Source organism: Pezoporus wallicus, unplaced genomic scaffold (genome assembly GCF_028554395.1).
Source record: "Pezoporus wallicus isolate ANWC-B61680 ecotype Strahan unplaced genomic scaffold, APGP_CSIRO_Pwel_v1 contig_2871, whole genome shotgun sequence".
In the NCBI taxonomy this organism is placed as follows: Eukaryota; Metazoa; Chordata; class Aves; order Psittaciformes; family Psittacidae; genus Pezoporus; species Pezoporus wallicus.
This window is the reverse complement of record NW_026640775.1, coordinates 1,769,131-1,784,424: the sequence shown is the minus strand read 5'-3', so window position 1 is coordinate 1,784,424 and position 15,294 is coordinate 1,769,131. Positions and strand designations below refer to the sequence as shown.

General features: G+C 40.2%; 1 protein-coding gene across 5 annotated transcripts in view; it reads left to right on the top strand.

Annotated features, from left to right (window-relative positions):
- LARGE1 (LARGE xylosyl- and glucuronyltransferase 1) overlaps positions 1-15,294 on the top strand; it is a 278,062-nt gene that overhangs the window by 229,857 nt on the left and 32,911 nt on the right. For 4 of the 5 annotated variants that reach the window (XR_008973630.1, XM_057420469.1, XM_057420470.1 and 1 more), the window contains 3 exons: positions 2,424-2,536; positions 4,120-4,245; positions 13,734-13,889. Coding sequence is in view for 4 of the 5 variants with exons in the window: in XM_057420469.1 (XP_057276452.1) it covers positions 2,424-2,536; positions 4,120-4,245; positions 13,734-13,889 (395 nt within the window). In the remaining variant the exon portion in view is untranslated. The remainder of the gene's footprint in view (positions 1-2,423; positions 2,537-4,119; positions 4,246-13,733; positions 13,890-15,294) is intronic. The other variant, XM_057420472.1, reaches the window with a different exon arrangement.

Below are 15,294 nucleotides of genomic sequence, written 5' to 3'. Positions count from 1 at the left end.
TAATCTCTTTAGCTGCAATGCAATAATCTCCTGCTAGCATAAGAGTGGAAGACAAATAAATTGAAGAATAGTGCACATTTTAAAATATTTTCCCTTCTCCTCCTCAGACTGGAGGCTTAAAAAAATTAAGAATAATTGTTTTATTGTCTGTAAATTGTAAAAACTATTAAATTACGGTTAACCGAATCTTACAGTTATGTTTTATTTTTCATAATAAAAAAATCTTCTCTGTTGCATTTCACTGTTGAAACAAAGCTGACAGTTCTTGCCAGCTGGAGAAAATCCACTGCTAGAGAGGAGCTTATCCCACCCAGTTTATTGCTGCAACACTAGGAACCTGCTTCACATTGATGTCGAGTTTCAGACAGTGCACAATGGCTCTCTGAGAAGCTAATGCACACACACTGCACACTCCAAATAGGCTTCAGTTATGCTGGAGACAAGACAAAACACACTGGCAAAAAGAAGTTGTAGCATGTTGTGACAATACGCCCCTTTCCAATCCAACAGCTGGAAGCAGAAAGGTTGACTGAAGATGAAAGGGGATCCCTCCAGTACAGGTTCCAACATCCTTGGGAACCAGATGGACTGAAATGGAAAACAGAACTAAAATAGGCCACAAAATTCACTGCCAGAAGAGGTTTTCTTTTTATTTATGGCAGTGCCAGGTTTTACTAGAAAGAAATTTGCCATGTCAGAAACTGAAGATAGGAATGAAATGGAACCGCCTTTGCTGTCTTCCCACCAGTGGAGGGAAGGTACACTTTCTCATCTTTGTGTAGCCTGATTTTTAAAGACTCATGAAATAAAGCATTTTATCTGCCATTTTTCGTTTATTTCACAACTGCTTTAGGAGGTTTTTTCTAAAGTATTCAGATTACGTTTCCTTTTTTATTCTCATTACTTTTAATTTTATCATTTTAGACTCCCTCAGGCAGCTTTTCCCTGTGTCTGCTTTTTGCCATTTCATATTCTCCTGTGTAGCTGTTATGTTTCTCTGCAGTTGCCATGATATTTTTTTGTAAGACCTCTTGTTTAATGTCACTTGCAGGTGTCGTTACTATTCTGTTCATGTCCCCCTTCCACTAATGAAGATGTGAAACAACAGACTTTGCTCTTACTAGGTACTTCCTGTCAACTTCCTAGGCTGCTCTTTATCAGTAGTCTTCCTTTATGGTCCTTCAGTTTGCCTTCATTCCCAATGACACTGCTCTTAAGTCTTCCCAAATTAATTTGTCATGTAAAAATTTCTGACACACTGGAGAAGAGGTTTTGCTGATGCTTTAATCCAGCTTCATTGCTTCTCCTGTTTTCCCCTCTTCTACAGTACGGGTTTTGTCTGGACAAAAGGCAGCAGAGGAATAACAATGCATGTTGAGATAGTTCTTTTCCCACTCGTAGTGTAACTTTCTTATCTGAGGATCCTGCACTATGAACACTTGCTGCCCTACTGGTGGTCACTCTCAAAGGCTAGGTTGTAGCCAGCACTGATTATCTGTTACTCAGAATCAAGGATTACATGTGTCAGGTGGTTAACTTCTTACTAGGTGGAGTATGGGCATTTTAGGCAGTGTATATATTGCATCCTATGCAGTAAGTATTAAGAGCCAGATTTTGCCACACACACCTTGAGTAAAATGTTTTATATAAGTGAAAAAAATTTTCTTTGTCTCATCATAATATTAATTCTGGGCCAGATAGAAATTAATTTAAACAATGGGATTTTGGAAGAAGCCATCTTCAGTGTGAAGATGGCAGAAATGGAGTCACATAAGATAAGTCAGGGTTGTCTCTACCCTTTCCCTAGTAGACAGTGAAATGAAAGAATGTCCTCTCAGAGCCTGTAGCTTTTCAGAGTAAGGAGTGGGGAGGGTCACTTCCGAGTGTTAGGAGGGTGCTGCTTTCTTTCTTGTAGGATATTGTCTAACTCTCTTTGGAATGATAATAACCTCTGGATGGAGTTAACCACATCATGTGGTTAACCACATCGTATTGGTTCATTTTTTAAGGAATAACCCAATGCTAATTAAGTCATAATGAAATCAAGCTGTATCAATTAAGACTACTAGAAATACAGCATCCTTCTCTTGACTCTCTTTTTCCCAGTTTCACTCCTCTTTAGCTACTTTAGCCTTCTTGCAAGCCTGTATAACTTAGCATTCATTTGTATGCTATCTCACCATTTCTTCTCTACAGCCCCAGGGGTTCAGGAAAGCTTTCTCTTATGGCCTCTTGAAATCTGAAGCTTTTTTTTTAGTCTGTCTGTCTCCTGTGATAGCATGGGGTAAGGACTGCAGTTTCCACTGATAGATCTTAGCTCAGGTCCTTGTTTTACCTGCTGATTCAGCACATGGACAGGATGGGCCCTGTCTGGCATGTGACATCATGGTTTCTCTTTTTCTCTGCACTGTGTTTTCCTTCAGGGGTTATCTTGCTGCTTCTCGATAAGTTACGGAAGATGAAATGGGAGCAGATGTGGAGACTGACAGCAGAGCGGGAGTTAATGAGCATGCTATCCACTTCACTGGCTGACCAGGTGAGTAGGATGTAGAAGAGGAGTGGTACAACCACTGCTCTGTGGACTGAGGAAAAGGAAGGTGCATAGGATGTTGGAAAAGGTGGGGAAAAGATACTGTGCGTGTAGTCATCATTTGTGGAGTCGTCCTGGAGAAAAGGTGCAAGAGAGGAATGAAGGTTTACTCATGAAGTTTTTCTTACTACACTGACATTTTTACCTCCTCTGCACAGATGATTCACAAGACAGACAAACAGTGTTTTCAGGCTTTAATTTTCTGTCCTCCTTTCTTCAACATAAAACTCTCCAGACATGAGAAGTCCAAATATACTGTGTCTTTTCCCGCTGCTTATTGTCTAAGAAGACTTTAAAGAGCCTCCAGATACTTCTTTACAGTTTCTGGCAGATGAGTCCCAACAGTCTTTGAATGTACTCCTTGCCATAGCACCCCTGTGAAGACAAAAGCACTGCTTTCTTCCTGCCCTGGATGGGAAGCTGAGGCCAAGAGAAAAAGTAGTGTACCTGTACACAGAAATGCATATTTGCTCTTCTTGTGCTTCCTGCCAGCTCTCAGTTTTAAATCCAGAATCCCTGTTTATATAGTACTTGACCTGAACAGATAAGTCTTGCTCAACATCTCGAGTGTATTAATTCAATTCAGCATCATATTTAGATATTTTTACTGCTTCTGAGCTATATCTGGTTTATGAGTCCTGGGGTAAAGGCTGGACTTAATGATCTTAAAAGCCTTTTCCAGCCCAGTTGATTCTGTGATTCTGTGGCTAGTCACCACTAAGGAAGCATGCAGCTTACTGTGCACATAGAGTTGTGCACTTGTGTACAGTATCCTTGCAGGTTGATCCAAAACCTACTGAAGTTCATTAAAATGATTCTTAGAACTTCACTGTGTTTTCAGTCAGGTCCTGAGCTGCTGTCTAATACTTGCGTGGGGCAGAATTTTGCAGAACGAACTAAGGTTGCTAATGTCCTACCTAATACCTTAACTACAAGACTGTCCTTATAACTTACTTTTCCAACCAGATGCTGCACAGAGGCGGAACACATTCTGCCCCTTTATGGTGTAGGCTGTTCTGCAGATCTGTCCTACATGCCCTTTCCATGAAATACCTAGAATACTTGTAGCAACAATGAAATGTTAGCTAAAATCCCACATAGTAATTCACCTTGAAGCAGCACAACTGCCAGGATTACTTTCCTCCCCTTTATTGAAAAGTGATGCAGTACTTACTAACAGCAGACAGTTTGTCATTTGCTGCTTGTTACTCTTCCTGGTGACTAGAACAAGAACCCCATCTTTTGCCAGCAGTACAAGATACATGTTTTGAAAACTTTGCTGCAGTCCGTTAGCTCTGTGTGTCAAGAAAGCCTGTTCCTCTTGTTCAGACCTATATATCACGCCTCAGATTGATAGCCCCCTCTATAGAAACAATGACAAAGCAAGGTTTGCAGAGTTCAGCTCACAAACCAATTGCATCTCTACCTGTGATGGGGAGAACAACAGCCAGCTCAGAGTCAGGGAGGGGTTGAGATCACCTCACTATAGAAGCAATGTACCCTACTGTTTCTCTGGTTTTGTCTGATAGGATATCTTCAATGCAGTCATCAAACAAAATCCCTTCCTTGTCTACCAGCTCCCATGTTTCTGGAATGTACAGCTGTCTGATCACACCCGTTCCGAGCAGTGCTACAGAGATGTGTCTGACCTGAAGGTATGTTTCACAGGAGGTTGGATGGGTGATATCCTTTGGGACAAGACTCTGCTGTGACAGAAAGATGATGTCCATTGAGTGGGGGGTTGAAATAACACATGCAGTTTGAGGACAACCAAGCAGGGGAAGCAAATAGGACCTGGCTTTGTGCATTTTCACTGTTAGAAAAGTCAAGGATGAATGCTGCTTTGGGGTTTGGCAAAGTGTTAGAGTAGTCCTTCACCTTTTTACGTTCTGTACCCATCACCTATGCCACTGCACCTTACTGCTGAGTTCCTCTTGCTGTCCCAGTATTAGCTCTTCCTATCCAAAGAATATGAAACTGTTTTCTTTTTGCACTGGACAAGTTTGAAACTCTTTAGTCAGCATCATTTAATAGAGTGAAATTCACAAAGAGGGTTGGGCAGACCCTAGCTAGAAATACAGTAGCCAAAATTCAAAGACCTTGCACACTTCTTATTTAGCTTAATCATATGCTTAACCCAGCCACACTGCCACTCATTTTCCCAGGATTTGCCCTTGAAAATAGGCTGTATAGAATACTATTCATTTAATAGGGTCAAGCTATAGTATCAGTTTAATAGCACATTTTCTACTATTGTCAAGTAGAATATAAAAGCAGGATGGATTCGAACAATATGGATAAATTAACATCAATTGTTGTGTGGTCATTTTGAAAGGCCAGACTCAAATGTAGCATGCAGAGAGTTCAGAATTGAAGCTGATTGTGCTTCTACCAGGTGTAGAATAATACTGGCTGGCTAAACAGCAGTAGATTCCATCAGAGCAGAGTAGTGGCATCAGAACTGCCTAAAGTTTTTGGTGATCCATTTTAAAATTCAGTTAAGATTCATATAGTTAATTAATGTTCAAAGAATACTTTAGTAAGTGAGGTTAAAAAAGAAAAAGAAAACCACCGAACCATAGAAGAGGTTGCAAGAGACCTCTGGAGAGTGTCCAAACCCTGCTCAAAGCACTTTAGATAAGGTTGTTCAGCGCCTTGTGCAATTGAGTGGCAAGTTACCAAAGACTGAGTTTCCACAACCTTCCTGGCCCCCTGTCCCAGACTTTGACCATTCTCCTAGTGCATTGTATTTCCTAAATCTAACCAATTTTTCCCTGCTAACAATTTGTAGAGTGACATCAGGAGTATTGAGTATGAACATAAAATACTGGATGAATACTGAAAAGCAATCACACTGATTTCAAAAGCTGCATTTCCCCAGAAACAGAAGATCTACTACATGGGTTAACTGGCATATCAAAGCTGGCCAATATTGCTTGAATTTCATACATAAGGTATTTACAACCAACTGTTCAGGTGTGGTCCCTAGAAGGCAGCTTTTAAAGTTAGATCGGTATACTGATCAGTACACTGATAACTCAATGTTTTATAATTGATGCTTGTAGGGCAGGATCAACACAGGGACTGAAAAGCATCATTGTTTTATGGCTTGTAACAAAGTTCTGGTAGAGATTTAGTTCTGTGCTGGTGCTGAGAATCATGCATGACAGCGATTTTAAGGCCTGAAACAAAAGAAGAGATGTAGTAACCGGGAAAATGTTTTCTAAAAGGTGAATTTTAGGAAAATACACCTCCTACCTGGGAGATATCAAAGTATTTTTCTGTGACTTAGAGGCTGACATTAATTCATATGATACACTGAGACAGTCAGATTGGATTCAACACAAGGTTAAGACACATACATTTACATGAGAAAAAAATATTGAAGCTAATAACTGAGGATCTAGGGCTTGGTCCAATTGCCTAAACATAATTGGAGTCATCATCGATACTCTCAGATATCTATGTGGGACTGGCAAATACAACACAGACCTACATCACCTCCTGTAGATCTGTGTTGTATCTGTATCTTTTGGTAAGGCAGATGATGGGCCAGTGGGGTAGCACCAACGTGCTTCTAATGGTACTATGCGCCTGTATTTAGGGAGCTCAACTGTGATCCCAGCGAATGGTTCTGGAGACTGGTTAAGCTCACCTGAGAGTAGACAACTGACAACTAATTGGGCAAATCACTCTTTAGGCTCCAATGACTTATCTGCTTCCAATGTGGGTCATCTTGCTCACATGTAACATCTACAAATAATTATTTAATAGAAGTATCTTAAAATCAAATTGAATCTTCACTGTCAATGAACAAATTTGTGTTTACAGGTATAACTTAGGCTTGGTTGTTTATTATAGTATATAGTATCACACTGTCAATTCTATTACAACATAGGTAATGAAGTCTAAGATGCACAATATCCTCCACTGGCTTTCTGGTCTGAGATATTTTACTCAAGAAGGGGTGCAAATACATAAGCAATTTCTTCAGCTGAAATGGACTTGCTCACACTGCTAAAATTACCCCTAAATACTGAATCAGGGCTGAAGCTCTTTGCTTTGAAAGAGAGGCCAGAGCCTTATCATCAAGTGCACATTAGCCCCCTGGTTTCAGTAAAGCTCTTCCTATATTCAGCAGTTAAAGAACTAGCCCTCAGGCAGCACTGTTTAAAATTCTTCATGCAATTAAAAAAAAAAAAAAAAGTATAAACCAATTAAAGCTGTGATTTGCACTATGGAAATGAGCAAAATTCTAGTTCTGAAAAGAAACCGTCTGGTTTGGTATGTTATCCTCTCAAAAAATCAACAGATGTCGTTAGCCCAAGTTAGAAAATATACTCTTAAAAAATCACCAAAGTTAGTCAGTTCCATGGCATTTAATATAAACCGTATGACACAACATATTTGGCACATCCTGTATTTCATGGTAAGACTGGAATAGGAAACGAGGTAAAAGAAACCTCCAGGGTAAGAGGGAGAGAAAGACAGACTGTGAAGTTTGTACTGGAGGATTAAGAAGAATAGCATAGGAAAGAAGGAAATGCAGGGAGAAATTTAAATTCCAAGGTAGAGCTGGCCCAGTAAAGTTTTCCTCAGTCAAATCAGACTGCATTCCTCAACTCAGACTGAAAAGGCATTGATTTAATTCCATCCAGCCTCAAAGTCCATGGGACTTGAGAATTTGTCATCTCTTACATACAGCACTGTGTCAGACTTGGACCCACAGGGCTGACTGCTGTTCAGGTCACAGGGGGTATATATACACACCTCTTTGCTGCTTTGGTCACATTCATGCAAACACAAGATGGCTGGCATACTTTTTGGAGCACTTGGATATTTCAGATTGCTTGAAGAAGATTCTAATCACGTTTTTCTCATTATAGGACTCATTAAGTTGCATCTCCATTTTGTTGGGGAAAAAAAAACAACCCACACCAGTTTTTTTGTACAGTTTTAGGTTAGAGGTTAGACTTACCTCCTGTGCCATACTCTGTAGTGCTAGATGCCACACTGTACACAGCTAGATGGAATCCTGTGGGTTTTGTTCTGCTGTCTGTGGCATATGGAACCAAATCTTACATAAACAATTACACTTACAGAAGTCTTCCTTTTCCCACCCCAAGGGCACCTGTGATAAAGATGGTTTGTATCAGTCAAGAATGTCTTGAAATGAACAATTTTAATAGAAACAAAGAGTAGGCTAAGAGGAAGCGGATGCCCTTTAATTCTTTTTGCCAAGTAAGCCACCTGCAATTTCTAAAGGCCAGAGGTGATTGGTTTTGTGTGCCATTTGTTACACCTTGGAGAAACACTCAGGAATTGTTACTGATGACTAGTCTAAAGGTATGGAAGTGCTACTAGTCATTCCGTGTAGGCATCCACTGTCTGTCTTACTTATCTCAGCTCTTCACATGGTCCTCAGTATCTTGTCCGTGAACAAGCATGTGTCCTATAGGACCATACCTTGCTGGGCTTTGGAGCCTGTAGGGATCTGCCTGGAACTGAGGTTCATTTATGCATTACTTTTGGTGAGTTGGGTGTTTGTTTCCTTTTTGGTTAATAGTTTGTTCCTGTCTGTAAAGGAATCTCAATTACTATGATTTGGCACAAACCAAATGGCAAGAAAAATCCTGTGAAAGAAGGTAATGAATTGTGATGCCTCTGACAATGAATCATGACCTCATTGAATGAGTCAGTCTTGAAGAGAAGTCTGGTTGTCAAGGATACAGAGGCTATTTACACACAGAGAATCTGGTAATTCACAATCACAAAAATCAGATGCTGGATTCTTCAGTGAGAATGTGTCAAATTATTAGACTTTACCCCTCAGCTCCAAAGTAAGAAAATACTTAAAGACCTGTCGATGGCTTTTCAAACTGGTTTTGAATACAGCTGATGTTAAATTAGCAGATAAATAATTAACCTCATAAATTTCCCTTCTGAAATTATATTATGTGATTCACTGTGTCCTCCCTGGGAATGTCTTCTACACTTTGTGAGATTGCTTGCAAAAGTTTACACAGGTTCTTGCCCATAACCCAAATACATCATTTTCTCATCTGCCTCAAACATGATCTGTTGCCTTCTTGCACCTTTCAGTACCAACCAAGAAAGAGCTACACTGAGTGGAGAAAGGGCTCAAGAGGGTTAAACATACCCCTCTGTTAAATGAACATTGGAGTCAGTAAGGTGTTTCCGCTCTCCCAAATAGGGAATATTGTATTATAGAGGTGGTTTTAGGGAGCGTTTTTGCAGGCAGGAGGCCTCTCATTAGACATTGATACAGAAGTTGAAGGGAGAGCTGCAAATCCTCTCAAGGAATAACGGAGAACTTTGAAAAATACAAGACAGGGACAGTCTATCACCATACTGTCATACAGTGTAGGCAGTAAGCTGGGGAGTAAAGCAATACCTGGGGCCATGGGCACCAAATAAGACAAGGCAAGGATTTGAATCCCACATCCAGAAGCAGTGCGTGGGCCTCTGGGTTGCTGGATACTGCACTGTGAGCCCCTTCTGCTTATGTAGTTCAGAAATATCACTCTGAAACCTCCCTGATGACATTTTTGTGAAGTATTTCATCCTTTCTAAGGAAATTGGTTCTTTTATTAAACCATATATTTCTGACAAAACACAGTTTAAAAATAAAATTTCCAGACATCTCTAATTGAGGCATAAGTTACACACAGGGTGCTTGTATGCAGTGTGGCTTGGGGCATATTTAAACTTCTCAGTAATACAAGCCTGAAAAGAAGCCTGTTGAGATGCATTAAAGTGCTATGTATTATGTGGCTTTACTGTGCAGATTTGCTGAACATTTAACTCCTGTTGATCTCGGTAGGAACTGTCTGGTTGCCTAAACAAGTAGTCTAGTTTTTAAGCAGGAAAGCTCCCCCTCTACAAAATACCACTTCTACTTACCTGAATTGTGAAGTGCTCATGGGCTTAATTAAGAATATCTGTTCAGTGCTTTGCAAAATTGAAGTTCTTTAGGTTTAAATTTAAGCTGAATTTATTCTTACTTTTCACCTCTTCAGCCTGGAAAGTATGTGTACAGAATATTCTTTATTCTCTGATATTATAAGGGCTCAAGCAGAGTGAGAAATTATCAAGACTTGTCTTTAGGTAAAAAATGGAAGAGGTTGTTGTTAAGGAAACGTTTGGCCAAATACTTTTGGAGAGAGAAGATGCTTCAGGGGAAAAATGGATAGAAGTACCTATAGAAATAATGTTGTGTTGAAGCTTAACATTTAGTGGTTGGAATATCAGAGTAAAAATATTTCCTCTCCCCAGGGAGGACAATGCAACTGGTAACCTAAGGATTTTTGCTGGGATTTTTGTTTTCAGTGTATTTCCATGAGTATAAATGAGCTTAGGGCCATGTCCTATACTCCGCCAGCATATGACATCCTCTGTTACCTTCCATCTACAGCTGTGTCTTCATTTGGGTGCTTTGGATCAGAACCTGGTGAATAAATGGGAACTACTGGTGCAGTTTGCCTGTTTCGCTAGGTCATAAGTGCATGGCAGTATTTCAGGAGGCTGCCTGGGTGTAATCAGCGAGTGGTAACAGTTGCTGATTAACTAGGATGGTATTAACAGAAATGTAGATAGTGCCAAGTTGCTTAATGACAACTAACCAAGTGTTAAATAGATGTGGATTTTTAAGTTCTGATCTTTCAGTGCTTAAATTGCTAAGTAAAGATTAAGGAGCATATTTTTCTTAGTTCTCAGGAGGCCTTGATCAAGAGTGGAAAGGATCTGTTGGACAGCCTGAAGGTTAGCACTGTTCCTGAGCTATCTACCCAGATAATGGAAGTGGAATTCTATGTGTTCTAGCTGCAGTTCCCTTTGTAAGCCAACAGAGCTTTGGAATAGCTTAGAAACTAGGAGAGAAAATAGAAGAAATAAGCACAGTATTATGGTACTATTCAGTCTTAGAAAGAGGATGTAATAATAAGTGTTTTAGTTTCTAGATTCACTTTCTCTTTTTAGTGTTGAGGTAACAGTTGCATAATCTGCAAATAAAATGCATTCTAAGTTTGAGGGCTTTTTCCTTTCTGATTTCCCTGTAGTCTCAAACTGATTTATTTTTTTTCTCCAGTCAATTTACTGTTGCCTGCAATAAACTTTCTAACATAATGGCCATAGTTTTACCATTGTTTCTGTCGTGTACTTCACTGATGCCCATGACAGGATGTCATACATGCAAGGACATCTTGGCCTGTACAACTTCTTCTATAGCTGATGTGCATCAAACCAAATCAGAGAGCTACAGTCTGAACTGAAGGTGAATTTGTGGGCTGACGGCAAGATAGGAATACGGTCTTTGAATGTACTGTTCTATGTCAATGGTTAAGAGTCGTGCTGCTTTTTGAAACCTGCTGTTCTTTTTCATGCTTTCAGATATCAAATAATATTTATCTAATCATGTTACATTTGAAAAGCAGCCTCCTTTTTCACTAGGCCTGTTTCATGGTTTTCTTACCTCAGGTCATCCAGATGGTTGCATAGTTCCTTGATGTTCTTTAGCACATCATCTTAAGCACACACTCACATGTGCTGTCTTTCTTGATTAAAAAATCAGCTTTTATGGATAGTCATCAGCTGCATTCAGCTTTCTTGAGTTCACTCCAGGCTTCACTGACATCTGTGCACATGCAGCATCCTGACACGTTTCAAATCTGATCAGATGTGAACCACCAGCTAGGCCCTTAACAGCTTTTACACACACAACATATTTTGAAGCACAGCAGCAAAGAGCCTCTACGCTGACAGCTGCAGTTGCCTGGCTTTGACATCCCCCATACAACCAGGTAGAGGCATCAACACCAGTACTTGGCTATGACGTGACATAGTGTAAGTTGATGGGAAATTTCTGCAGCACTGGGAAGCCTGTTCCATAGCAGTTACTGAGTTTATCATCTTTAGCCATTTCTGTGCTCATGGTCCCCACGGTGAGCGGTCAGAATGCTGAGCAGGGGAGTGGCTCATGAAGCTATCCAACAGGAAACTCACGCGAAGTGTAGGAGTAGTATGAAGAACACACAGAAGTTTTTTCTTAGTATTTTTGTCCCGCTTGCCAGCTTCTCACACTTCTTTGATCCACTCTTAAATAAGTTCAAGTTACCAGCAGACAGTTTCCGTTCTTTGCCTGCTTATAAAAATGCATACTAGTACCCTGTAAAACTGTTAATCAGTTCTTTAGGTTCCTTCAACCCTGTGCTTCTATTACGTGTGCCTGTTTCCCTGAGGTAGGATTCAATCAAACTTTTTTTGCATGTATTTAGTACCTTTGCTGCAGTTAAATGCAGTGGATTAAATGTCAAGTTCTTTTCAAAGAAATAAGATTTTGGAGATCCATTTTTCAGTGGAAGAAATCTGTCATCTTAAGTTTATGTCCTAACCTCCCTAAAGCTCTTTCTGTTTCTGTGATGTTCTGTATTTTTAGCAGCAACATGTTATTGCACAGAGAAGTTACACTTCCGAACATATGGACAAATGTAAAAGCAGCAAAGAATGCAGCATTACCTGGGAAAAAATATCTACACTGAGTATTTTTGTCCAAGCAAATTCCCAGATTTATACAGCATGTAGATGCATCGTGATCTTGATTTGAAGTGTCCCTATAACTGGAAAAAGTGATTTGCTGATTTCCAAAATGACTTTTTTCTTTCCTTACAGTTGCTTTTCTTTAACTGCATGTATGGTTTTTCTGACATCCTGGTGGTCTCAGCAGTGAAATCGCAAGAAAGGATAAAGCTTTCCCTATCAGGAGATACTTTCATTGGTGTTAGGTACATGGAAGAGAGTGCCATAGCTTTGATGGAAGTATAAACACTCAACAGAGAGACTGTGTTGTTTGCTCAAGTTAGTCCAGAAAGAATTCAGGCTGTGTCCTGCTAAGTTCTCCTCCAGTCCACTCATTCAGCAACAGATAGCATGATTTCAGAGGGCTCCCTGTTCCTGTGGAACACTGTTGCTGACACCAAGGGAACTGCATTCCTCTGCTCTGGGCTGCTTCTGTTGTACCTGCTGCACCTCAGCTCTATGCATTCCTTCCCACAAATGCAATGTTCAGAGCAAAACTCACTGTGTGATCAGCTAGGCACAGCTCGGCAGCTGGCATTGCAGCTCTGTGGCTGTGACACAGTGCCTTCACGCAATTAGCTTAATGGATTCAGAGAACCTGCAGAACTCCTAGCTTGGAAGTATTCCCAAAGGAGACTTTTTTTTTTTATTTCTTTAGAAGTCACAGGAATAAAACTGAATACAAAGTATTTGGTGGTTTGTTTTTTTTTTCTTATGCCTAAAATACAGCCTCTATAAAATGAAATAATTCCTGCAAGCCAATTGTGGCTCCCTCTTAGTTTTTCCTGGGGGCCCCATTCTCGTTCACATTGGCAGCAGTGCAAAGTTGTCTTGGTATAAATGAGAATCAGGCCCTTTATGTCAGCATTAGAGTTAAATCTAGGGCAGTGTGAAAGTCATCTCTCATAAGCAGACGCTAAATACCTGCTAGAAATTGGAATTCAAAGGGTGAAGCACTGTACTGCATCTCTGTGTTGTGTAACACAACTGGAATCAGTCTTGGCTAAAAGAATGGCAAAATGGAAGTCAAATTCAGTCATTTTGGGAGGGCATAAATGGGTATAGGAATTAATTTATTTTTTTTTTCTTCTCAATCCCTAACCAGAGAAGAGTCTGCGTGGCCTGAAACAGTGAATCAATTTCATTAGCTGAAACAGTCATGTGGAAATCTGAGATTAATGTTTAATACCCACATCCCTGTGTCCCTCGTCCTTCTACCTTCTTCAACAGAGTCCATAACCTATCAACTCCATGATTAGACTGATGGCAGCATTTATGCAGGGCTGCATCACAAATTAGAGCAGCACCCTAACTCATGTGCAGGTAATCCTGTGGAGGAGTTTCAAAGCACATCACCTGTAGAGCTGGAGTTACTTGTGGAGGATATGGAAAAGCCTGCCTGATAAAAAGACAGAAGAAAGTCTGTGTGGGTTTGGGGTTGTTTATTTTGTTTTTAAGAGGGCAGCAAACTGAAAACACGTAAAAAGAGGAGATAAAGCAAATCTGTGTTCTAACTGCAGGATGTGTTTTCTCTGTTTTTTCCTCTGAGGTGATTCACTGGAACTCACCAAAGAAGTTGCGAGTGAAAAACAAGCATGTGGAGTTCTTCCGCAACCTCTACCTGACATTCCTGGAATATGATGGGAATTTGCTGAGACGGGAACTCTTTGGCTGCCCCAGTGAGGCAGATGTTAACAGTGAAAATGTAAGTGGCATGTGTAGGGCTCGACGATTTAAAGGATGGTTTGTACAAGGCACAGGCTACATGAAGGCTTGGAGAGCTGGTGCAGGTAGTGCAGGGCAGAAGGACTCAGGAGAATTGAGGTCAGGGCTCAGATTCCAGGAGTAACACTGCAAATCATGTAATCTCCCTCTGCCTCTGTTCCTCACTTGGAAAACTGTGATATTAATGCTGCCTTTCCCCTGATTTTCGTTGTCTTTTTTTTTTCCACTTTTACTTTTAAAAATCCCCACGAAAGCTAACATCACAAACTGAAAATGAGGAATTGAGCTCTTAATTCCATTAGGCAATTTCGCAAGTCTCACCCCTAAACTTAAAACTTTCTGGGGGAAAGGCTTGTTTCTTGTGTTTGTTCTGCAGATAGTGATGTCAGTTTGGGCTAGTAGATACTAATGCACAAATAATGAAGAAGAAGTGAAAATATCGAGACTGCTGGATTTGGGTCTACAAGGTTTTGCCATGCTGCAAACTACAGAACGAGTTAATATTTCAAGGTACACACAGGCTGTGAGACTGCAGGTTTTCTCCGCACTGCCCCTAATCAAACACAGCAGCATTTATGTGTATCTGCATAGAAATTGCAATCAGAACTATTCAGACAAAGTAAATCATTTGAAAATGGTTGAAATCAAGGATGTTTATGTACAGATGTTCTTATGTGTGTGTATGCCTTAGTACATGTAATTCCAAAGTAAAAACTGTTATCTGAGATGTTTATACACAGATTCATATGAACTCCTTGTTTATAAGGGCATTAAACTGAAAGAGGGTAGGCTTAGATTTGATATTAGGAAGAAATTCTTCACTATGAGGGTGGTGAGACACTGGCACAGGTTGCCCAGAGAAGCTGTGGCTGCCTCATCCCTGGCAGTGTTCAAGGCCAGGTTGGATGGGGCTTTGAGCAACCTGGTCTAGTGGAAGGTGTCCCTGCCCATGGAAGGTGTCCCTGCCCATGGCAGGGGATTGGAACTGGGTGATCTTTAAGGTCCCTTCCAAACCAAACTATTCTATGATTCTACAGTGATGTAGTCTTTGGATATTTCTAGACCAAGTACCAATTTTGGCTACATAGTCTGAAAGGAAATAAAAAAAAAGCAACCTGTAATACTTTGTGTTATCTTCAAGAAAAAAAGAATTCTAATATGTGCTTTATCTATATAAAAATCAATAAAGCAAAGCAAGTATCATGTACACATCAGCAGTTAAGATGTAATTGGCAATCCATAGCCTTGTTGAGGCTTGTAGTATTTCCATTTAGTCTGTTGATAAAATGACCACAGGGGATACCATTCCCTGTTTTTTAACTATAGCACTCATAGCTTGGATAGATATATTTTAGCCTAAATCATGACTTCCCAGATACATATTT